This window comes from Oncorhynchus masou, chromosome 28 (genome assembly GCF_036934945.1).
Source record: "Oncorhynchus masou masou isolate Uvic2021 chromosome 28, UVic_Omas_1.1, whole genome shotgun sequence".
In the NCBI taxonomy this organism is placed as follows: Eukaryota; Metazoa; Chordata; class Actinopteri; order Salmoniformes; family Salmonidae; genus Oncorhynchus; species Oncorhynchus masou.
Genome location: NC_088239.1, coordinates 24,283,961 through 24,310,549, shown reverse-complemented (window position 1 = coordinate 24,310,549; position 26,589 = coordinate 24,283,961). Strand labels below are relative to the sequence as shown.

The following is a 26,589-nucleotide window of genomic DNA, read 5'->3' as shown; positions in this document are numbered from 1 at the left end:
TGCAAGCCCGTCTCCGGACCACCCCCCAGCCATCCTCATGTACTTTGTGCCCCCTCAGATGTCTGGGGTGCCCGACACCCCTGATTATAGTAGGTGTACTGTAATAAGACATACAGAATTGTACTTGCCACAGAGCTGCCTTTAAGATACTGTCAAATTCATGGCCACTTTACAGGGCTTTGCAGGGTTTTTAACAGAGTACCCATGTTCTAGGTTATTTGAAGGTGGGTGCTAATAGTTACATTTATTCACAAAGCTATAGTGTGTTTACCTATGTAGGCTAACTAATAACACAGCTAATAAGCTATTGAATAAAACATAGGCTACTTAAATACGTTTTACCTTATAGAGAACATTATGCTAGAAAACATCCTTGATATATATGGAGAAAACTACAGCAGCAAACAACAAACGCAATGCTTTAAAATTAATTCACATACATTGAGTTTACAAGCTGAATAGCATTTGAATTGAAAGTATTCCTTACTTTCAATTCAAATGCCATGCAACTTCTGGATAAGTGGCTGCAGTAAAGTTTTTTTTCTCCCAAGAATAGAGGCGATTGTGCAAATAGCCAATTCATTCCCGCAGTCAATCTCCGGTGGGGTCAACGAGGGTCCCAGCTGTCGATTATAATGCTGTGTTCTGAATGAGCTGAGCGGCTGACCAATCATTTTGGAACTTTGTGTCTCACTGTCCACATAATCGATTACATTTATAGCGAAACATACATCATATTTTCTGACGCTCCGTGTGTCGTTTTCACGACCATCAGAGTAGGCTAGAGCAGACAATCACCACTTTTTTCTCATGTTTGGAGAGAACGTAAGGGAAATTAAGGGAGAGCATGGCGATGGAAGGACTACAAATCCCGGTCGCTTGCGTGAAAAATAATTCGCCCCTTTACATTAGCCTATTCCCCCACACCATCCGCAATCTCATTCACTGAGTGGCAGCGTCGGAGACAACAGCCTACTTCCGTCTCTCGTTCCTGCGCGAGGATTCGAGCCTCAATACGGTAAACGATGGCATCTTACGGTCGCTTTTCTCTTTACATTGTCTGGAAGTTTGGTGTCAACCTAACAGTTAGGTTCAAGAACGGTTACAGCTGTATGTCTGAATAGTTACTTGAATCATGTAGCCTATATTTTCTGAAAGGGTAACCAGTGGTGTTTTTCATTGTTCTCTGAATTCATCGCTTGACAGAACGGGAGATCTGCTATGGCAGGTTTTAATTTCGGCTCAATTATGTTGATTTGTTTTGTAAGAAATTACTGTTTCTTGTTGACCGTTATTCGTCGAATATGTAACCTATATCGTATGACTTGTTTCTAAAATGACACAATGTTGCCAGTGGGATATAGGAAAGACGAACCACGATGGAGATGTAACACATGTAACAACCTTGTACACATGGAGAATAGCCTATTTGTCAATCAATCAAATGTATTTATAAAGCCATTCTTACACCAGTTTATGTCACAAAGTGCTGTCAGGTGAATGCTTTTGTGGTAAATTGTCTCCACTGTCATTTCTCTGTAGGATTCTGCTCAGCTGTTTGAGAGAGAAACAAGCTTCCCCACGAGGACTTAATGCAGTGACAACTAAACAAAGAGCTATCAAATCACCACTGACCAGAAAAACGAAAAACAGGACTGGAAAAAAAACTATACAAAGGACCTATTATCTTCTCCAAATCCAAACATCTCAGATAGCTTACATAGTTCCCTTAGTGTTTTGCTTGCGTGTTGCCTGTCAACAGAATTACTTCATAGAAATAACGGTCGGGCTGGCTCGCTGGAATCACACAGTTGAAAAACGTTATGTTTTTCTATCCAACCCAGATAGCGCTGTTTAGTTGTTTGTGAGATATTTTATTTATATATTTTGGCCCAAATGAGGAGCATACATAGTATGTTTGTGATATAAGCAAAGCAGCATTGCTCTGCTAAGTGCAAACAGCAATGCAGCTGAATCATGTCCATTGCTAGAGAGTCCCACCAGCACCAACACAGGTCTCCATATCTACTGTCAGGGCAGTGTACTTTCTACTGCTGTCTGTCCAGAAGTAGTGGTAGTCACACTAGTACTGTGTGCTAATGTGGCTCTAGCTATCCACTCTGAGACACTGGCCCCCAGAAAGAGTAGTTGCTGCCCGAGCAACAGCTAATGGGGATCCAAATAAGCTAAACTGAGATACAGTGATACTCAAGCCTTAGTTATCTTCAGTAGCCCAACAAACACAATGATGTCATCAGACAACGACGAGACGGGCTCCGACCTATCAGATTCCCTGGAGGTCCGTGAGGTCCTACAGTTCCAGAACCAGCATCAGTACATGACCCATGACACAGGGGGCTGCTTCAAGTCCAAGAGTCTTCCCATCCTGAATGGGCCCTGTCTGTCAGGCTGTGATGAGCCTCTGCTGGGGGAACTACGTCTGGTCCATACCACCCAAACCTCCATGGCCACAGCAGCCACCGACCACCACAGCAGCCAGTTCCATCGCCAAACCCCCACTGACCCTGACTCTAGCCAGGCAGAGTCTCCCTCCTCTCTGACAGACTTCAAGCTCCAGTCCCCCTCGGCCTCCAGCCTGATGGGGCTGAGAAGCTCCATGGCCACTGGAGCCAGGGATAAGAAACTAGGCTTCTCTTTAACTCGCTTCCTCCATATCCCCTCCAGGAAGTATGTGCAAGCCATCCTGGCCGACTCACGCTGCTTCCTGTTCTGCATGTGCTACCTGACGTTCATCCAGTCGCTGATGGTATCGGGCTACCTGAGTAGCGTCATCACCACCATCGAGAAGCGTTACAGCCTCCGCAGCTCCGAGTCCGGCCTTCTTGTCAGCTGCTTTGACATCGGCTCTCTCTTCGTCGTCGTCTTCATCTCCTACTTTGGAGGCAGGGGTCAGAGGCCGCGTTGGCTGGCGGTAGGAGGGGTGTTCATAGCCGTAGGGGCGGCTCTGTTCTCCTTGCCACACTTCATCTCACCACCCTACCAGATCCAGGAGCTCAACTCGTCCACGGGCCACGAGGGTCTGTGCCAGAGCGGGAACAGCAGCGGGCGGGATGCCTTGGACGTGGCGTCGTGCCCCCGAGACCAGGAGGGTAACGAACACAGCCTGTACGTGGCGCTATTTATCTGTGCACAGATCCTGGTGGGTATGGGGTCGACACCCATCTATACCCTGGGACCCACCTACCTGGACGACAACGTCAAGAAGGAGAATGCCTCCCTCTACCTCGGTAAGACACCTTTGATTAATCGTTATATATCTGTTATAACAATCTAATTTCTACCAAGCTGAGGTCAGAAAGGTTTTTACTGGCCCCCTTTGCTGAGTAAACTGGGCTACTGACTGTTTCAGGTGTTATAAAATGTATATATATATATATATCCCAGGAAAGTGGAATTTCGCGGATCATGAGGTTCACATCAAGTTCTCATAGTGCTGTCATATGTTCTCATCAGAGTTGGGGTCAATTCCAATTAAATTAGAAATTCTTGAATTCACTCATGAAGTGGAGAATTTATGTTTACATTAACATTGACATTTGAGTCATTTAGCAGACACTCTTATCCAGAGTGACTTAGTGCATTCATCTTAAGAATGCTAGGTTGGGAGAACCATATCAGTCATAATAAGTACATTTTTCCACAATGAAGTAGCTATCAGCCAAGTTAGAGCTAGTAAGGTGGGAAGAAAAGTAAAGTGTAAGTGTTAGTTCACAAAATACTTTTTGGGGGGTGGAGGTGAGGTTGTGCAGTGGAATTATTTAAGCTCCCATTTAAAAAAAAATGAATTTCAACAACCTTTAGGTTATGGGATTGGAATTGAATTGGAATTAAACTTTTTGTATTGGAATTGTAAAAACATTTCGTCTTTGGAATTGAATTGAATTGAATTAGAATTCAATATGTGTACATTTCACAGTTACGTAATGGAGTTAATGCACTTAGTATAAAACACTGACAGCAGGATTTAAAAAATAATAATTTAAACTTGTATTTCTATATTTCCAGTATAACTAGTAGAGTGACATAATCATTCTGAAGAATTGAAATTGAATTGAATTTACAGTCAGAGGGAATTTAATTAGAATTTAATTAGTGGAATTAACACCCAACCCTGGTTCTCATATTGTACGTTCTCCAATGCGTTCTGTTTTGCATAGAGGTCGGGTGATGAACAGGGACGGGAACAGACATTCCTCTCAGAGCTCTGGGGACACACAATTAGCCGTCGCTAACAGAATTAGTCTCAATTCGCTTTGCTGATTGGGTTCCGTTATAAATGTGGCTCGACCGGCACATGTGGAGGTTATGGTGAGGGATGGTCTTCCATATCTCGCTACCATGTCTCTACTTGACTAGTCTAGCCCCCTGTAGAACCCAGGTTCCTACCATGTCACCTTATGACTAGCGCCTTTCCTCTGTAGTTCACCTCACATCTTCATGGAACTCTAACAAAGGCAGGCTGTCAGCAGTCTGTACACAATTATGTCAATTATGAGCAGACTAATGATGTGATAAATAATGTAAACACAGGGTGGTGGGTTGGACTTTTAAGGGCAGGATCTAGAGGGCAGTCTGCCCATACCCCCCAGCTGGGTAATTGGGGCAAAGGGGACAACCCTCAGTCTGGGGTAACAGCTGCTTAATGTCCCAACACTGGCTTAGAGACAGGGTGTTACGTCAGTGTTTCCCCTATACTGCTAAATCGTGGCTGCCACTGCATTTAAAATGCCTGAATTTAAAATGGATTAAATTGAGATTTTGTGTCACTAATCTACACACAATATCCCATAATATTAAAGTGGAATTATGTTTTTAGAAATGTTTACAAATTAAAAATGAAAAGCTGAAATGTCTTGAGTCAATAAGTATTCAACCACTTTGTTATGTCAAGCCTAAATAAGTTCAGGAGTAAAAATGTGCTTAACAAGTCACATAATAAGTTGCGTGGACTCACCCTGTGTGCAATAATAGTGTTTAACATGATTTTTGAATGACTACCTCATCTCTGTACACCACACATAGAGTGGTTCGTTGTTTAAAAGTTGCAGCGTACTGCAGCACAGCTTGCGTGGTGCCGCAGAATTCTATGGCACGTTATTTAATTGCCAACCACTGGTACCATTAATGCTAGTTAGTGCTAGTTTGACCACCAGAGGGCATCTTTGAGAAGTGTTTCATAGCCTTCAATAGTGGCTGTGCTAGAGAATTTAAAACCTTTTTGTAAGAACATTATATATAGGACTGATTTTAAGAAATGTTGCTTAATTAATTTGATTCATATTATGGTGTTTCCGTTGGAATGGAACGGAAAATATGGCACTGTACAACATGATGGGCGGGAGTAGGATACAGTGCTTCGCTATTTAGCTAAAGAATCCCCGTGTTGTGCAGGCAGTGGGAGACCAGGGTTCAATTCCCAGATGGGGAAGGAGTAGGCTGTCCTTGTAAATAAAAATGTGTTCTTAACTGACTTGAATAGTTAAATACAGGATACACTAAGAACATAACATTTCTACACCCTAATTGTGTCATTTTCATCTAACCAATACCCAAACGAAGATTCACTGAAAATAAATATCTCATTGATTTATCAAGACCAGTCCCCATGCTTTTCTCAGAACAGCGCACAATGTTGCTAAAATAGTTGTAGGCTATTGCTTCAAATCCTATTGCTTCTAACTTCAATATGCCCTTTAAATAAATAAAACTTACACCACTTTTAACAGCACATTACTCAACACTAGTGAGACTCATGTCGCCTACGGTAGGCCTGCAGTATATCGAAAAATATGACGTGACTCTCCGCCAATAATTAGATATAGAGGATTGGAGGATTCTAAATGAAAACCAAAAGCCGCCTCATGGGTCTCCCAGGGGCCCAACACGGGTATCTGTAGCAACTCATTTTGCATTGCGATGCGGTGACGTAGACAGCGACACCAATGGGGAGGCACCATCCACAAAGTATCAAAATACAGAGAGGTTTTGGTCAAGGTATATTGTCCTGCTAACAGCCCATAATGGGCTATTACAATACTGTACATGGTGTCCAGGTCAGGATAATCAAAACATGTCTTTATTAAAGACTGGGCTACACTACTACAGTAAGTGCAAAATCATCCAAATAAATAATAAAAACCTTAGTGTAACAATAGTTTTAGTAAGTAATACTGAAGCTGTGCACAATTATCAGTTTCTATTTAGGTTTATGTCACCCATTCATTGTCAATTAGAGACACATTATAGAACCCAAAAGCATCATCAGGACTCTAACTTCCCCTTGCGCTGGTCTGGAGCAATGAAGTGGTGACGCAGGGTACCGTACTAAATGACCTCTAAGTACCGCAGCATAATCACTAAACTTTTAGTGGAGCAACCACTGTACAATTATCTGTAAGGTCCCTCAGTCAAGCAGTGAATTTGAAACGCAGATTCAGCCTTTCAGAAAGCACACCCATCGCTGGTCATAGCAACCTTGGTGGAGAGTCCTTTCAGAACCACAGAAACACCAGGGAGGTTTCCCAATTCCTCTCAAAGAAAATAAAATCAGACATTGAATATTCCTTTGAGCATGTTGGTTATTAATTACACTTTGGATGGTGTATCAATACACCCAGTCACTACAAAGACCTCAATCCTATAGAACATGTGAGGGCATAACTTAAAAAGCGTGGCCTACAAACCTGACTCAGTTACACCAGCTCTGCCAGGAGGAATGGGACAAAATTCACCCAACTTATTGTGGGAAGCGTGTGGAAGGCTACCCGAAACGTTTGACCCAAGTTAAACAATTTAAAGGCAATGCTAACAAATACTAATTGTATGTGTGTAAACTTCTGTTCCACTGGGAATGTGATGAAAAAAATAAAAGCTGAAATAAATCATCCTCTCTACTATTATTCTGAAATTTCACATTCTTAAAATAATGTGTTGATTCTAATTGACCTGAGACAGGGAATTTCTACTATGATTAAATGTCAGGAATTGTGAAAAACTGAGTTTAAATGTATTTAGCTTAGGTGTATGTAAACTTCCAACTTCAACTGTATTTAAATTAAATATATATGTCATTTTCAATAAACTTTTTCAATAAACTAAAAACATGTTTTCACTTTGTCATTATGGGGTATTGTGTGTAGATGGGTGAAAAAAACAAATATTTGATCTATTTTCAATTCAGGCTGTAACACAACAAAAGTAAGTCGAGGGGTATGAATAATTTCTGAAGGCACTGCATGCATTAGTAAGCGTGCCTGCATGTGTCCTTGTTTGTGTGTATGTGTTTGTGTAGAGAGAGAGAGAGCAAGAGAGAGAGATGAATGGAGGATTGAAGGTTGAGCTGACAAGGCCCCTCACATCATTACCTACCCTACGGAGCATGCTTAGCAGAGTCCACCTCCACGACACACAAACTGCTCTGCTGCCTGCAGGACCAATAATTGACCGTCCCTTACGACACAAGACTCCAGCGTGGCTGGGACTGCACTGGGAGAAAAACATGGCTCAGATATTAGCCTTCTTTAACCCTGGCTTTAACAGGATGCTCTGGGCAAACACATCACCCCTGTAAGGCTGATTAGAGGCAGCATTCGTAGAGATAGGGAATATGGTGCAATTTGGGCCACTATCTTGCATTACTTTTGACCAGAGCGTACAGGAATAGGGTTCCATTTGGAATACAGCCAGTGACAGAGGCACCAGTCGCTAGGCTAGCGTTCCGTTGACCGTGTTGGCTTTGTTCAGTCTGTCGCTCAATGTTGATGATAGTCTGTTTCATTTCAACAGTAGTGTTGTTGGTGATTACAAGAACTTGAGACTTGTCTGTGCATGTCAACGTACTGTGAATAGGAGATGAGCAGATAAAAAAAATCCCTTGGCTCTTCTAAGGTATGCGCGTGCATGAGTGAGGGTGTGTTAACTTCTACGTAAGGTCATTAACGGTAGTGACAGATATCCACAGGGTATATTCTGCGTGTGTATTTTTGGTCTGCCTATTTCCAAACAGTAAAATACATTTTTTCAGTGTTAACTTAAACGACTAAAAGCAGATATAAAGTATGTAGAAAAGATCATGGACCTAAATATTTTTAAATTAAATCACCTTTGAGAACCAATAATCATCAAAATAAAAGCTAGACAGTCAGGGTAATCTAAAATGCCCAAAATGACACATTCAGGAGTATTTTTGTCATGGCATGGTGTCCCCATTTATTTATTTATTGTGTGTGTGAGTGTGTGTGTGTGTGTGTGTGTGTGTGTGTATATATTTATTTTTTGTACATGGTGTGTGTATCCTTTTTCATCTGTTCAAGCCTTAACTCCCTTATCTTACCTCATTTGCACTCACTGTACATATACTTTTTGTTTTCTTTTGTTCTACTGTATTATTGACTATGTTTTGTTTATTCCATGTGTAACTCAGTGTTGTGTCGAAATGCTATGCTTTATCTTGGCCAGGTCGCAGTTGCAAATGAGAACTTGTTCTCAACTAGCCTACCTGGTTAAATAAAGGTTAAATAAAATAAATAAATAAATAAATAAAGTGTGTGTGCGAGCGAGCGAAGGCATTCCTCAAAAGTGTCCCCCCATACCCGTAAAATGTTGACCTTATCACTATGGAAACAGCAGAGGCATGGGGGTGACTTTTACCACTTCCCTTCCTCTCTCTCTCCTCACACTCCCCCTCTTCTGTCCCTGGCTGTGTCCCAAATGGCTCTTTATTCCCCATGGACCCTGGTCAGAAGTAGTGCACTATAAAGGGAATAGTCAGCCATTTGGGATGGAACAAGACTGTCTTCACAGTCCCCACCCCTCTCTTCCTCTCACCTTTTAAAACATAAGTGTACTCACATTGATCTACCCCTATCTATCCATCTACTGTAGTTCAGATTAGAGGTCGACCGATTTATCGGAATGGCCGATTTCAAGTTTTCATAACAATCGGAAATCTGTATTTTTGGACACCGATTTGGCCGATTTAAATATTTATTTATTTTTTACACCTTTATTTAATCTTTATTTAACTAGGCAAGTCAGTTAAGAACGCATTCTTACTTTCAATGACAACCTAGGAACAGTGGGTTAACTGCCTTGTTCAGGGGAAGAACGACAGATTTTTACCTTGTCAGCTCAGGGATTCAATCTTGCAACCTTACAGTTAACTAGTCCAACGCTCTAACCACCTGCCTCTCATTGCACTCCACGAGGAGCCTGCCTGTTACGCGAATGCAGTAAGCCAAGGTAAGTTGCTAGCTAGCATTAAACTTATCTTATAAAAACAATCAATCAATCAATCATAATCACTAGTTAACTACACATGGTTGATGATATTACTAGTTTACCTAGCATGTCCTGCGTTGCATATAATCGATGCGGTGCGTATCGTTGCTCCAATGTGTACCTAACCATAAACATCAATGTCTTTCTTAAAATCAATACACAGAAGTATATATTTTTAAACCTGCATATTTAGCTGAAAGAAATCCAGGTTAGCAGGCAATATTAACCAGGTGAAATTGTGTCACTTCTCTTCTGTTCATTTTACGCAGAGTCACTGTATATGCAACAGTTTGGGCTAACTAATTTGCCAGAATTTTACGTAATTATGACATAACATTGAAGGTTGTGCAATTGTCAGGATGTAACAGGAATATTTAGACTAGACAGCAGAATGAAGATGACACAGCAGTACTTAAGACGGTGTATTTAATAAAGAAAAAATAAAATACAAAAAATGGCAAATCCAAAAGGTTCCGAAACTCACCAAAAATAAACAAAAACAAAAAACAGAATTCACGGAATGAAAGAATAAATGTCTTGTTTAAATACAATCAGGGGAAACGAGACACAGGTGCAAATAATAATGGGGATCAAGGGAAAAACATAGGGACAAAAAGCACAATGGGGGCATCTACTGACCAAAACCCGGATTCAATGTAACAGGAATATTTAGACTTATGGATATAGATAAAATGACGGTTCCGTATTTCACTGAAAGAATAAATGTCTTGTTTCGAGATGATAGTTTCTGGATTCAAACCATATTAATGTTATTATGTTATAACTAAGTCTATGATTTGATAGAGCAGTCTGACTGAGCGGTGGTAGGCACCAGCGGGCTCATAAGCATTCATTCAAACAGCACTTTCGTGTGTTTGCCAGCAGCTGTTTATGACTTCAAACCTATCAACTCCCGAGATTAGGCTGGTGTAACCAATGTGAAATGGCTAGCTAGTTAGCGGGGTGCGCACTAATAGTGTTTCAAACATCACTCGCTCTGAGACTTGGAGTGGTTGTTCCCCTTGCTCTGCATGGGTAATGCTGCTTCGAGCCCAGGTAGGAGCGAGGAGAGGGATGGAAGCTATACTGTTACACTGGCAATAATAAAGTGCCTATAAGAACATCCAATAGTCAAAGGTTAATGAAATACAAATGGTATAGAGAGAAATAGTCCTATAATTCCTATAATAACTACAACCTAAACCTGGGAATATTGAAGACTCATGTTAAAAGGAACCACCAGCTTTCATATGTTCTTATGTTCTGAGCAAGGAACTTAAACGTTAGCTTTTTTTCCATGGGACATATTGCAATTTTACATTCTTCTCCAACACTTTGTTTTTGCGTTATTTAAACAAAATTGAACATGTTTGATTATTTATTTGAGGCTAAATTTATTTTATTGATGTATTATATTAAGGCAAAATAAGTGTTCATTCAGTATTGTTGTTATTACAAATACATTTATTTTTATTTTTAAATTGGCCGATTAATCGGTATTGGCTTTTTTGGTCCTCCAATAATCGGTATCGGCATCAGCGTTGAAAAATCATAATCAGTCAACCTCTAGTTCAGATTGCACTACTTTTGTCTTTCCAGGATTCTCTGGTTAGGAGTGTTGTTGGTGATGGCTTTTGACCTGTCTCTGGACTGCTCTCCTTTTTAACCACAAATCAAATGGTTCAGTCCCTCCATGCACTCCTCGCCCCCCTCAGTGATACCAGAGCAGTGAAGTAGTGCTCTAAAGAATTAGCTCGAAAACATTCATAAACTAATAATAATTCAAGAGCTCTTCTTGACAATTGATGGCCTGATAAAGCCTACCCCTGCAAACCTATGTGAACTTCCCTCCAAATGTGATGAGTTTGCAGCATATTTGAGAGATAAGATAACAAACTTTAGGCTGGGTATCAGTCAAGCAAGACCTGATGAGGAGTTTGATGATATACGTGCCGAAGACTACCATGCAGAGGCACTATGGATTTATTTTCCCTGGTTGACACAGACATGCTCAGGAAAGTAATATCACAACTTAGGCCTTCTACCTGCCTATCCCCACCACCTTCTTCAAAACAGGTTTTAATTGCATATCTGAAGAAGTGCAAGCTATTGTTAATCACTCCCTATCCACAGGCACTTTCCCCACCGCACTAAACACTGCTGTGGTGAAATGCCTTCTGATGAAAAGTGATCTAGATTCTTCAGCTTTTAGCCATTTTCAGCCAATCTCTAACCTTCCATTTTTAAGCAAAATTCTGGAGAAATTGGTGTTCTAAAAGCAAAATGATTTTCTAACTGCCAACTATATATGTTCACCCTTGGTGAACATAACTAATAGAAAATACATATCACATGTGGCATTCCACAAGGTTTGATTTTGGGTTCAGTACTGTTCAGTTTATATATGTTCCCCCTTGGCAGCGTTATCAGAAAGCACAGCATTTATTTTGACTGTTCCACGGACAATACACAACTTTACATTTCTGTGTCACCAGAGGATTTTAGCTGCACAAATAAATGATTAGACTATGTTAGTGATATAAATACTTCGATGGCTCACAACTTCCTTCAGCTAAATCAAAACAAGACTGAGGTACACTACATGACCAAAAGTATGTGGACACCTGCTTGTCGAACATCTCATTCCAAAATTATGGGCATTAATATAGAGTTGGTCCCCGCTTTACTGCTATAACAGCCTCCACTCTTCTGGGAAGGCTTTCCACTAGATGTTGGAACATTGCTGCGGGATTGCTTCCATTCAGCCACAAGAACATCAGTGAGGTCGGGCACTGATGTTGGGCAATTAGGCCTGGCTTACAGTCAGCGATTCAATTAATCCCAAAGGTGTTCGATGGGGTTCAGGTCAGGGCTCTGTGCAGGCCAGTCAAGTTCTTCCACACCGATCTCGACAAACCATTTCTTTATGGACCTCGCTTTGTACACAGGGGCATTGTCATTCTGTGACAGGAAGGCCTTCCCCAAACTGTTGAAGTTTGAAGCACATAATCATCTATAATGTAATTGTATGCTGTAGCGTTAAGATTTCCCTTCACTGGAACTAAGGGGCCTAGCCCTAACCATGAAAACAGCCCCAGACCAATATTCCTCCTCTACCAAACTTTACGGTTAGCGCTATGCATTTGGGCAGGTAGTGTACTCCTGGCATCCACCAAAACCCAGATTTGTCCATCAGCAAGTAGCCTAGTGGTTAGAGCATTAACTGAAAAGTTGATAGATCAAATCCCTGAGCGGACAAGGTAAAAATCTGTCATTCTGCCCCAGAGCAAGGCAGTTAACCCACTGTTAGGTTAGGAAGTGCAGCTCAGTTTCCACCGCATTTTGTGGGCAGTGTGCACATAGCCTGTCTTCTCTTGAGAGCCAGGTCTGCCCACGGCGGTCTTTCTTAATAGCAAGGCTATGCTCACTGAGTCTGTACATAGTCAAAGCTTTCCTTAAGTTTGGGTCAGTCAGATTGGTCAGGTATTCTGCCACTGTGTACTCTCTGTTTAGGGCCAAATAGCATTTTAGTTTGCTCTGTTATTTTGTTAATTCTTTCCAATGTGTCAAGTAATTTGGTTGGGTCAAGTTTTGTTGCTGTCCTGGGGCTCTGTGGGGTGTGTTTGTGTTTGTGAACAGAGCCCCAGGACCAGCTTGCTTAGGGGACTCTTCTCCAGGTTCATCTCCCTGTAGGTGATGACTTTATTATGGAAGGTTTGGGAATCGCTTCCTTTTAGGTGCTTGTAGAATTCACACCTCTCTCTCTCTGTGTGTCTCTATCTCTCTCTCGCTCTCTCTGTGTGTGTTTTTCTTGCTCTGCGTGTCTCTCTCTCTGTGTGTGTCTCTCTCTCTGTGTGTGTCTCTCTCTCTGTGTGTCTCTCTCTCTCTGTGTGTCTCTCTCTCTCTGTGTGTGTCTCTCTCTCTCTCTGTTTATCTCGCTCTCTCTACCTCTCCCTCTCTCTCTCTCTCTCTCTCTCCCTCTCTCTCTACTGGGTCCTGTTTCAGAGGGTTACTCAGCAGAAGAGTATTTTTATAACCTTGCTGCCACAAGGTTACTACAGTCCATGACTCTATAACTTCTCCACTGAGTGGCCTTTACTACCCACTGTCACTACTATACTGAGTAGGTTTTACTACTGACTGTCACTACTATACTGAGTAAGCTTAGTTTACTACTGATTGATACCACTGCACTGAGTAAACTTACTACTGACTATCACTACTATCGTGAGTAAGCTTAATACTGACTGTCACCACTATACTGAGTAAGCTTAATACTGACTGTCACCACTATACTGAGTCAGCTTAATACTGACTGTCACCACTATACTGAGTAAGCTTAATACTGACTGTCACCACTATACTGAGTAAGCTTAGTTTACTACTGACTGTCACCACTATACTGAGTAAGCTTAATACTGACGGCCACCACTATACTGAGTAAGCTTAGTCTACTACTGACTGTCACCACTATACTGAGTAAGCTTAGTTTACTACTGACTGTCACCACTATACTGAGTAAGCTTAGTTTACTACTGACTGTCACCACTATACTGAGTAAGCTTAGTTTACTACTGACTGTCACCACTATACTGAGTAAGCTTAGTTTACTACTGACTGTCACCACTATACTGAGTAAGCTTAGTTTACTACTGACTGTCACTACTTTACTGAGTAAGCTTTCTACCATCACTACACGTACTTCTCCCCTGCTATTTACTACACACTAAAAATATCTGGATTCCTCAAGGGTTCTTTGGGAAGGGTTATGCAGTTCAAAAAAGGGTTATTTCCTTTTCGTGATAATTCAAATTTATGTATGGCGGTTCATTAGAATATTTTGGGGCGTGGTTTGCGCACAGCTCTTTTTGTGCAACCGTGAGTGAGAGTGTCATTCCAATTTATCTGTTGTGTTATGCGATTATATTTTAAATATGACTATGACTGCTGATGGTGTCTTATGAAAGACTTGTGAATGACCTTGTGCCACCTTCAGCCAGCTCAGACCCCATCCCTTTCCCTCCCTTCCCAAAGCTACAAACACACCGTCAACCACCCCACCAGACCAATTAAGACTGATTGACTGGCTAATGTAATGAAATTTGGAATAACCAAATAAATTGAATCAGTAGTTCTCTGTTCTCTCCTCAGTGACCCCCAATCTTTCCAGAGCTAGCACACCTGATTCGACTTGTTAATTAACACAATAATTAAACCTATGGAATTTTAACAATATAGTATGGCTATAAATCCAGAATAAAAAACCCTGAATGGTTCTACAAATAACCTTTTTGGTTCTATGTGTAACCCTTTTTTAAGTTTCTATAAAGAACATAAAAAAGCGTATATATAGCACAAAGAAAGGGGTTCCGCTATGGTTATAACCATTTTTTGGGGCTATTTAGAAGCCTTTTTTTGTTCTTTGTAGAACCTTAGGAAAGGGTTCTTTATTGCACCATACAAGTTCCATTTAGAACCTTATGGAATGTTTCTTTATAGAAGCTTAAAAAAAGGTTCCATATAGCACCAAAAATGTTCCACTATGGTTACAATAACTATTTGTTTTTTTAGTGTGTACTACTCTTTTCCAAACAATTAGTAAATGTACTGCACCCATTCTAATCAATAAGCAAACGTATGACTTTCCCAAAGGATCTGTATTAAGCTAGTGTAGTAGCTTCTCATTGCCAACTGATAGGCTATGTGGAACTATTTCCATGCTTTTTACACCTATCTGAGTTCTTAGGGGGTAGTGGCTAGGGGTAGTGGCTTGGGTTAGTGGCCTAGATTGTAGTGGCTAGGGGTCAAGTACGAAGTAAGCATTCCAGAGCCCAGCCAATGTTTTGACAACAATACCATGGGCCAGGAGGAAATGTCCGGACAGATGTGTGTGGGGAAGTTTAATTGGGCACGCAGACAAGCCTTTTGTTTTGAGCCGTGTAGACAACTGTGCAGACAAGCCTCGGTTTTGAGCCGTGTAGACAACTATGCAGACAAGCCTCGGTTTTGAGCCGTGTAGACAACTATGCAGACAAGCCTCGGTTTTGAGCCGTGTAGACAACTATGCAGACAACGGTTTTCCTTATGCAGACAAGCCTGTTTCTGCAGACATTCCTTTGATCGGTTTTGAGCCGTGTAGACAACTATGCAGACATTCCTTTGTCTGATCCGTGTTAAAGAATACAAGTAATGTTGTTTCTTGTTTATGCTGGCTTTTTACCTGCATTTGTGATGTCACTCCTGGAATACGCTTTCATCTTTGGCTCCCAACAAAAAGTAATGATCACCTTGTCACCTTGTTGAAATAGGCTCTCCATTTCAAGGTGTTAATTTCCAGAGAAATAGGTGGCCCGTAGGGCTGTGGTCAAAACTAGTGCTCTATAAACAGAATAGTGACGCAGTCAAAATATGATCCACAACCCCCTTCTTTTTCAGACAGTAATCTGTCATGTGGAACCTGTATGTTGATGCTAATAGGACTTGATGGCTGAGTGCTACATAGCAGACTTGCCTGTGCCAGTCCACTTAATGAGACCGGGACCCTCCTGTACCCCCCCCCCCCCCCCCCCACACACACACACACACACACACACACACACACACACACACACACACACACACACACACACACACACACACACACACACACACACACACACACACAGCACATGGTTAATTAGGCTCTCTTCAGACTATGAACACTAATTACGATAATCTACACAGACAGGGATTACATGAACATTGTCAATATGGTTTGTCTTTAATTGGATTATTCACCAGTTAAACATATTCAGATTTAATTTAAGAGCCGTGTGGATAGTTTAAAGGGAAATTTCACCTCTGCTCTATTTGACTATATATGTCCATTAATATGTTATTAACATTAGCTTGCCTAGCTTGCGAACGACATTTGTTTATCTAAACTCAAACCTAGCTAGCTAGCTTTTATAATATGTTGGGTAAACATTCCAAAGCATATCAATATCAATGTAATTAGCCAGCTGCTATCTGGCAATGGGATTTGTAACTTTGCAAGCTAAGGTTAGCTTCGTTAGGTTACGTTAGTTAGCCAGCTAACTAACTACCGCAGAGGCTAATGTCTGATCCAATCAACATCTGCAGATGCATCAACATCAAGCTCAGGACCAGGAACTAGTGTAAGTCACCTTCTAAAATCGTACTAAAATATACTAAATCTTTCCATGATGAGCAAATAAATGTACTGGAGCATGGTCCGTGTCTTGTTGTTGGTGCGTTTACAAGTAGGCTACAACTTCCATTGTATTTTTCTCTGTATTATGGAGGCTTAGTTGATGCAAGGCTTGAAGTCTAAATTGGAGGAAAGGAGGTATTAGGAAGGAGGGGATGGTGTGGTGACTGACTTTAGACTTTTGGGGGTGGGAATTGTGTGTGAAGGTTAGTGTGCATGATCTATTGACATGAGGAGGGTGGGTGGATGGATATAGTACGTTGTTGGAGTGTGTATTGATGGGGACAAAGTAGTCAAATGTTGGCTAATCAATGACTACGGTGTGTCCTACAGACTAATCCTGCTGCTGATGAAGATGACCTTGACCCCAGCTTTAGCAGTACAGAGCCTGTAGACCCATTGGATAAAGGCTTTCAGCCAGGAATAAACTCGAGCACCGCAGAATATGACTTTGAAACAAGCCAGAACAACCAAACGTATTTATGAAACCACAATACCCTCTTGCGAAAAACAAAACAATATCACCAATACATTAAACTGTCTACAAGACAAGTGCTCCTCAAACTTTTCACACCCTTCCAGTCAGTTCTTTGGCATGGGGGAGAGGGGCTGTTAGTATACTCATCTAGCCTATTCACTCTATTGTAGTAGGTGCTTATATACCACAATACACAACTAGACAGTCTACAAGTCAAGCCCCACTCAAGCGTTTCATATCTTTGCTGACAGTCCATTTCAATGACCCATTATTGACTGTGAGTGTAACAAAACAAACCAGTTTACAGATGAACATGGTTTATTGTATGGTAACACATCCTGATGATCAGTCTTCATGTTTTACACATCCTCATTATCAGTCTTCATGTATTTCCAGGAGACTTGCAGTACATCAACATCTTCTGTTGTCAATACCAGTCTCAAAGTCAACAGTGAAGAAGCAACTCCGGGATACTGGCCTTCTAGGCAGAGTTCCTCTGTCCAGTGTCTGTGTTCTTTTGCCCATCTAAATCTTTTCTTTTTATTTGCCAGTCTGAGATATGACTTTTTCTTTGCAACTCTACCTAGAAGGCCAGCATCCCGGAATGTAAATGTAAATGTTAATGAAGCTGCCAATTGAGGATTTGTGAGGCGTCTGTTTCTCAAACTAGATACTCTAATGTACTTGTCCTCTTGCTCAGTTGTGCACTGGGGCCTCCCACTTTCTATTCTGGTTAGAGACACTTTGCGCTGTTCTGTGAAGGGAGTTGTACACAGCATTGTACGAGATCTCCAGTTTCTTGGCAATTTCTTGCATGGAGTGGCCTTTATTTCTCAGAACAAGAATAGACTGACAATTTTAGTTATTTGTTTCTGGCCATTTTGAGCCTGTAATCAAACCCACAAATGCTGATGCTCCAGATACTCAACTAGTCTAAAGAAGGCCAGTTTTATTGCTTCTTTAATCAGAACAACAGTTTTCAGCTGTGCTACCATAATTTCAAAAGGGTTTTCTAATGATCAATTAGCCTTTTAAAATGATAAACTTGGATTAGCTAATAAAATGTGCCATTGGAACACAGGAGTGATGGTTGCTGATAATGGGCCTCTGTACGCCTATGTATATATTCCATAAAACATCTGCCGTTTCCAGCTACAATAGCCATTTACAACATTAACAATGTCTACACTGCATTTCTGATCAATTTGATGTTATTTTAATGGACAAAGAATGTGTTTCCCCCCCTCAAAAAACAAGGACATTTCTAAGTGACTCCAAACTTTTGAACGGTAGTGTATGTAGCAATCTCGGATAGACAGTGCATGGTAACATAGCTCCGGTGAACTTGTAAACTAGTACCACCCCTGTTTTGAAAAGCCTATTTTTGAGGGTGGGTACAAGGAAGTAGGGCTCATGTTAAGCTGTAGTCTTTTCAAAACCAGGGAAAATGAGTCAGACTAGATGTCCTGCAATGTCCTGGCAGATAGGAACATCGTCGAGACAAGTCCAAGGACTCGAATATTGAATATAGTTGTAATCCTAGATTCAGATAATTCAGGCGAGAAAAAACATCACCCAGATAGGCCAGTCGTGTGAGAAACTCATCATGCAAGAGGTCAGACAAGTGAAGATTATGGTCAGTAAAGAAAACTTTAAGCTCGTCTCTCAATTTAAAAAAACGTGTCAATAGTTTGTCCCTTGATAACCAGCGCACTTCTGTAAGTTGTAAAAAATTATTAACGGTTAATGTGATTGTATGTTAATTATTTGACTAGGCTACCTGTATTTGACGTTGTGTTGTTATTTCTCTGAACACTAGATGGTTGAATTTTATTTTTGTCTGTGAAACGAGGCTACTCAGGCGAGAGAAAAAACTCACCCAAATGTATAGCCCCGTTGGAAAATATAAATCTGTTTGAAAATGTGAAGACATTTTTTTTTCTCACATAAAATTAAATATATATTTAAAAAATAAATGTGAATCACAATTTTATTAGGCGTACCCCTGACGGCATTGCTCGTGTAGTACCCCAGTTTGTGAATACATCGTCTCCGTCAAAGAATGTAATTTTGGCCAAACAAATGCTGTCATTTAAGTTATAGGAATGAATATTTTACACAATTTGAGAGGTTTTTGACACCTAAAAGACGTCTGGGCCTTGTTACAGATAAAAGCACATGCAGTCAGAATGGCATAAGATTTCGCTCCATTTTCAAGGCACAGGTTGACAAAATGTTAGGGAATCACTGGAGGGGAATATTGACCAGCTGAGCATCTTTGCATAGTCACCTCAGTGTACAGCTCAACAAACAAACTAGGCGGTTTGTTATATTTCAGTCTTCTGTGACGCAGATAAAGTCTAATATTGGGATGCAAACTCACATGTGTGTGAGGTGTACACTTTTGTCTCAAAGTAGATTTGTTTAAAACTACCAAGAAACGCTCTGTGTAAACCCCTGTTTAAACCCACCGCGTTAAAATGAATGAACCAGACAATCTATAGTTATTTCTGGTTGTTCATCAAAGTTACCTTGCTATCTCAGTGATCCTGCTTTGTAGTATACCGCCCACGGCCCATAGGGTGAAAAGTAGTGCAACAGGGTTCCATTTGGGACGCAGACATGTACGTCCCTGTGTTTGCTTGTTGTCTGGTAGGAAATAATCTGTTTTGTGTAATTCAGCTGTGGTTACTGTATGGTACAGAACACTGTACCCTTGATCCCTATCTGACAGTTACAACCTGTCTGCCAGGGAGGGAGTTGCCTGGGTGGCAGGTAGCCTAGCAGTTAAAGTGTTGGGCCAATAACCAAAAGGTCTGTAAGGGTGCGTACTGGCGGCAGAGAGGTCAGACGCAGGACAGCAAAAACTATGTTTCCAAACAGCGCAGTTTAATAACAAAAAACCCCACCGGAAAACAGAACAATCAAATAATGGGTACATTACCCGACACACACCAGGACAGACGTGCACAAGCACTACAATAAACAGTCACCGACAAGGACATGAGGGGGAACAGAGTGTTAAATACACAACATGTAATTGATGGGATTGGAACCAGGTGTGATGGAAGACAAGACAAAACCAAAGGAAAATGAAAAGAGGATCAGCGATGGCTAGAAGGAAGACCGCCGAACGCCGCATGAACAAGGAGAGGGACCAACTTCGGCGGAAGTCGTGACAAGGTCGCTGGTTTGAATACCCAAGATGTAAAATCTGTCAATGTTCCCTTTGAGCAAGGCACATTTGCTCCAGAGGTTCTGTACCACTATGGCTCACCCTGTAAAACAACACATTTCATTTGCTGTATGTGACAATACAACATATTGTTTTTATTATTTTTTTTGCCTGGTCCCACATTGTCTGAGTCGGAGTTGGCAAGAAAGTGCAAACAGAGTGATGTTTACCCCACCAGCCCCCCTCTCTATCTATGATGTTTACCCCACCAGCCCCCCTCTCTATCTATGATGTTTACCCCACCAGCCCCCCTCTCTATCTATGATGTTTACCCCACCAGCCCCACTCTCTATCTATGAGGTTTACCCCACCAGCCCCCCTCTCTATCTATGATGTTTACCCCACCAACCCCCTCTCTATCTATGATGTTTACCCCACCAGCCCCCTCTCTATCTATGATGTTTACCCCACCAGCCCCCCTCTCTATCTATGATGTTTACCCCACCAGCCCTCTCTATCTATGATGCTTACCCCACCAGCCCTCTCTCTATCTATGATGTTTACCCCACCAGCCCCCTCTCTATCTATGTTTACCCAACCAGCCCTCTCTCTATCTATGTTTACCCAACCAGCCCTCTCTCTATCTATGATGTTTACCCCACCAGCCCCCTCTCTATCTATGTTTACCCAACCAGCCCTCTCTCTATCTATGTTTACCCAACCAGTCCTCTCTCTATCTATGTTTACCCCACCAGCCCTCTCTATCTATGATGTTTACCCCACCAGCCCTCTATCTATGATGTTTACCACACCAGCCCTCTCTCTATCTATGATGTTTACCCCACCAGCCCTCTTTCTATCTATGTTTACCCAACCAGCCCTCTCTCTATCTATGTTTACCCAACCAGCCCTCTCTCTATCTATGTTTACCCCACCAGCCCTCTCTCTATCTATGATGTTTACCCCACCAGCCACCCTCTCTGTCTATGATGTTTACCCCACAAACCCCCTCTCTCTATCTATGGTGTTTACCCCACCAGCCCCCTCTCTATTTATGATGTTTACCCCACTAGCCCTCTCTCTATCTATGTTTACCCACCAGCCCTCTCTCTATCTATGATGTTTACCCAACCAGCCCTCTCTCTATCTATGATGTTTACCCCAACAGCCCTCTCTTTATCTATGTTTACCCAACCAGCCCTCTCTCTATCTATGATGTTTACCCCACCAGCCCCCTCTCTATCTATGATGTTTACCCCACAAACCCCCTCTCTCTATCTATGATGTTTACCCCAACAGCCCCCTCTATATCTATGATGTTTACCCCACCAGCACTCTCTCTATCTATGATGTTTACCCCACCAGCCCCCTCTCTATCTATGATGTGTACCCCATCTAAACCCCACCCCTCTCTCTATCTATGATGTTTACCCCACCAGCCCCCTCTCTATCAGCCCCCTCTCTATATGATGTTTACCCCACCAGCCCCCTCTCTATCTATGATGTTTACCCCACCAGCCCTCTCTCTATCTATGATGTTTACCCCACCAGCCCCCTCTCTATCTATGATGTGTACCCCACAAACCCCCTCTCTCTATCTATGATGTTTACCCCACCAGCCCCCCTCTCTATCTATGATGTTTACCCCACCAGCCCCCCTCTCTATCTATGATGTTTACCCCACCAGCCCTCTCTATCTATGATTTACCCCACCAGCCCTCTCTCTATCTATGTTTACCCCACCAGCCCTCTCTCTATCTATGTTTACCCCACCAGCCCTCTCTCTATCTATGATGTTTACCCCACTATCATGTTTACCCCACCAGCCCTCTTTCTATCTATGTTTACCCCACCCCTCTCTATCTCTGATGTTTACCCCACCAGCCCTCTCTATCTATGTTTACCCCACCAGCCCTCTCTCTATGATGTTTACCCAACCAGCCCTCTCTCTATCTATGATTTACCCCAACCAGCCCTCTCTCTATCTATGTTTAAACCAGCCCTCTCTCTATCTATGTTTACCCCACCAGCCCTCTCTCTATCTATGATGTTTACCCCACCAGCCCTCTCTCTATCTATGATGTTTACCCCACCAGCCCCCTCTCTATTTATGATGCCCTCTCTCTATCTATGTTTACCCACCAGCCCTCTCTCTATCTATGATGTTTACCCCACCAGCCCTCTCTCTATCTATGATGTTTTACCCCTTTATCAAACCCCCTCTCTCTATCTATGATGTTTACCCCACCATCTATGATGTTTACCCCCCAACAGCCCCCTCTCTATCTATGATGTTTACCCCACCAGCCCCTCTCTATCTATGATGTTTACCCCACCAGCCCTCTCTCTATCTATGATGTTTACCCCCACCCCCCTCTCTATCTATGATGATGTTTAGCCCCCCTATCTATGAAACCCCCCTCTCTATCTATGATGTTTACCCCACCAGCCCCCTATGATGTTTACCCCACCAGCCCCCTCTCTATCTATGATGTGTACCTCACCAGCCCCCCCTCTCTATCTATGATGTTTACCCCATCAGCTCCCCTCTATCTATGATGTTTACCCCACAAACCCCCTCTCTCTGTCTATGATGTTTACCCCATCAGCCCCCTCTATCTATCTATGATGTGTACCCCACCAGCCCCCTCTATCTATGATGTTTACCCCATCAGCCCCCTCTATCTATCTATGATGTTTACCCCACCAACCCCCCTCTCTCTCTCTCTCTCTCATGAACCATCACTTGTGTGTCCCAAACGTCACTTCAGCTTTGGTCTTTCAACAAGATGCGGGAGGAAACTGCACAATAGCCACTTTAACTGCAATGTGAAAAGGCTATATTCAGTGACCTATATCCCCGGTATAGTACCCGTCACCCCTAATCTGCATCGGGTGCGCTCATAAATTTGCTGCTACTCACAAAATGTTTCAGAAATATCAAGTTATGGTACTGCGTGCGTTTCATCAAATGATCGCAGTCAAACAACCAATAATACTGTGCACCTCTTGTTGTTTTTCTCACCTGCAGCGAACCCCACCCCAGAATCAATGGACTCAGACCGAGACCACCCTTTTTGAACGAAGCAAGGTGTGTTGTTTAGTGTGCAGATAGTGTTCACACTAGTCCAAACGAACCCAACTAAGGGTGAAAACGCACCCCTGTTTTCTTCTTCTTCTTTAGATTTTCTTCCTCCCTTTCTCACCACCAAGCTGAAAACACACAGGACAAAAAAAACAAAGGTTTGGTTATAAGCTACACGTCCTTGTCTGACTGTAGGAGACTTGTTCTCTGTTCTCCTCTGTTCTTCTATGTCCAGCGGATCTCTCATAACCTGCATCCCAAATGGCACCCTAACCCCTGTGGGGCCTGGTCAAAAGCAGCACACTATAAAGGAAATAGAGTTCCATTTGGGACACAAAGCCAAACTTAGTATAGCCTTGGGATGAATCTAAGGGAGGCTGGTTGTTTGGATTGATGGTGGTTGAATTTTTTTCCAGTACTCCAGTGTTCTCCCTTGGAGCTGTTCTGTTACAGTATTGTTCTCCTTGACCCTAGTGAGAAAGGGGGAGGAAGAGAGAGGGAGGTGCATAGGGGGCAGGGAAGGAGAGAGAAAGAAAGAAAGCAAGATGGAGAGGTGGGCAGTGAGAGAGGGATAGAGAGAGAGGGGGAGGGATGGAGAGAGAGAGGGTATTTACAGTCTTCAGGCTACATAAACAGTAGAAGTTGGCAATATAGGCTAAATTACACATTCTGTTAACATATGACCCCAAGGTGATCTGTTCTTGCAATTTGTAGTCAATGACATTTGAGGTGTACATATGAACATTTTTCACAAAGTAGTTTGGACATAGTACGCTACATTTAGTGTAGCTTAACTTCTTCCAGTCTGAAGTAATTGGTAGCTTGGTGAACTATATTTTCAGAGCAAATTCACCAAGAATGGTGTGTGTGTGTGTGTGTGTGTGTGTGTGTGTGTGTGTGTGTGTGTGTGTGTGTGTGTGTGTGTGTGTGTGTTATGGCATGTTATGCAACGGGTGAGTCTAATCCTGGATGCTGATTGGTTAAAACCGCATTCCAGCCAGTGTCTATTCCAAAAGTTACCACCGGCTAAATCTCTAACGATAAAATGCCTGTTTACCCTGTTCCATCTGACTGCCCAATCCACTGTCTCATCAGCCTAGCCAGGCAATGTATATACTAGATCTCCACTGTAAAAAGCATCTAGACATTGTCTCCCATTCTTTTAGACTAGCATTTGGTTTTCAACAGCGGAGATTTGTATAAACGTTGCTGTCTGTCTCTCCGACATTTGCAACATTGTTTCAATATGGAAATTCGATCTCCCGCTGTGCTATGGTAATGAATGTGTCGGGATGAGACAGACAGGCTGGCAGCTTTTCACAGCCAGTCGAAATCGTACATTTTTATGGTTATATATACAAAGAAATGTCAATAGAAAAACAAGAAAGTGATTGTGAGATGAAATGAAAATGAAGTGATTGTGTTAGCTGTGTCGTTGGCTAGCTCCACTGAACAGTGTCCTGGCGAGAAAGCAAATGTTCTATGCCAGGCAAAATCGCACATCATTAGCTCATTGTTATGGATGTATCGAAATAAATGTCACTAGAAAACAGCTTAAACAAACACAAATGCTGCACTTTGCTGTTATTCTGGCTGCACTGTTTGACGTACTGTGTTAGCCGAAGTTGGCTAGCTAGCAAGCAAGGGATAAGAACGTTGCCAGCCATCATGGAAATGGAACATTTAGAACAAAAAGACCTAACCGATAGAAAGAACGACCAGCCAGCTTGGGTTGCAACCCTAGATTTGTGTTGGGACTATATCTCGTGAAAGGAAGAAATATGAATAAATGAATCAAAATAAAGTTTTTCATGAAAATATGTCAATCATTATTTTAATATGTTGGCAACCCTTTGTATAAAAGTGATAATGCCCTCGAAGCCAGTGTTTGGAGGATATACTGGCACGGTAACAACACCCGTACCAATATATCCTCCAAACACCAGTTTCTCGGGACAGTAGAGTACAATGAATCATGTTGACTAGGGGAAGAATAAGCTTAATTAGCTGAAATCACTGGAATCAATGTTTCTCGTTCACTCTTTCCATGCACCTCTCTTTCTTTCTTTCTTTCTTTCTTTCTTTCTTTCTTTCTTTCTTTCTTTCTTTCTTTCTTTCTTTCTTTCTTTCTTTCTTTCTTTCATGTTCATGGTTTATGGCCGGAGCATCCTGAGAGTAGGGGGAAAACAGCTGTTGAGGAAAGCTGGCAGAGGGCTTGTACCTTGTGTGTGCATTCGTGCGAGGCGCATAACTCAAGCGTGTGTAAGAGAGAGCGGGGATAGGGGTCCTGACTGTGAGGTGTGTGTATGTGTAGGGTTAGTAGAGCTTCCGTTGGCCTCCAAGCCTGCAGTGATATTTGTGCATCAGTGCCTCTATGGATACTGCTGAGAGACCTGTGTGTAAGACCTATTGACTGAACAGTGGCTGTGGATATTTGCACACACACACACACACACACACACACACACACACACACACACACACACACACACACACACACACACACACACACACACACACACACACACACACACACACACACACACAGCCCTGTTTTAGCCTGCAGGTAAAATACAACAGGGAGAGGAGACACCATAGCTGTCTGCAGATTTGCCTAAATAAATAAATACGTAGTAAGACCACATTTTGCATCATGTTTTCCACAGTAGAGATTGTTGAACTACAATCTGAGTGCCAAATGACTCACTATTCTCTATGGAGTGCACTACTTTGGGCTCTGGTCAGTAAAGTGGCACTCTGGGTCAGATTATTGTACCATGTCTGTGTGTGTGTGTGTGTTTTGTGTGTGAGTGAGAGAGAGAGGTGGCACAGCAATCTGGCCCCTAGTGCAAGTCAGTCAATAGGCGATGGAGAGGCTGCAGGTGCTAGCTAGTGTGAGAATGACAAAGCACACTGATGGAGAACGTTAAGACGCTGTGTACCAACGCCCATACACACACACACACACACACACACACACACACACACACACACACACACACTTTTCACGGTGGAGAGGAGGATTTGATGGTTCATGGTGTAGAAGGCAGCGGATAGATCCACAAGGATGAGAATAGTGGAGAGAGAGAGTCAGCTTTGTCTAAGCGGAGAGCCTCCGTGACCCAGAGGAGAGCGGTCTCGGTTGAGTGACCCGTCTTGAAGCCTGACTGGTTAGGGTCAAGAAGATCATTCTGAGAGAGAGATAACAAGAGAGTTGATCAGAGACAGCACGCTCAAAGTGTTTTGGAAAGAAAAGTCTACAGTTTTTGATGTCAGAGGGGTTGAGTGTTGGTTTCTTGAGTAGGGGTTTAACTCTGGCCATCTTGATGTCAGAGGGGTTG

General features: G+C 42.3%; 1 protein-coding gene across 1 annotated transcript in view; it reads left to right on the top strand.

Moving 5' to 3' along the window:
• Positions 1-944: 944 nt before the first annotated feature.
• LOC135517392 (solute carrier organic anion transporter family member 5A1-like) overlaps positions 945-26,589 on the top strand; it is a 94,767-nt gene continuing 69,122 nt past the window's right edge. Inside the window, exons 1-2 of the mRNA XM_064941638.1 lie at positions 945-1,018; positions 1,543-3,248. Coding sequence (XP_064797710.1) covers positions 2,246-3,248 — 1,003 coding nt within the window. The 5' untranslated portion in view covers positions 945-1,018; positions 1,543-2,245. The remainder of the gene's footprint in view (positions 1,019-1,542; positions 3,249-26,589) is intronic.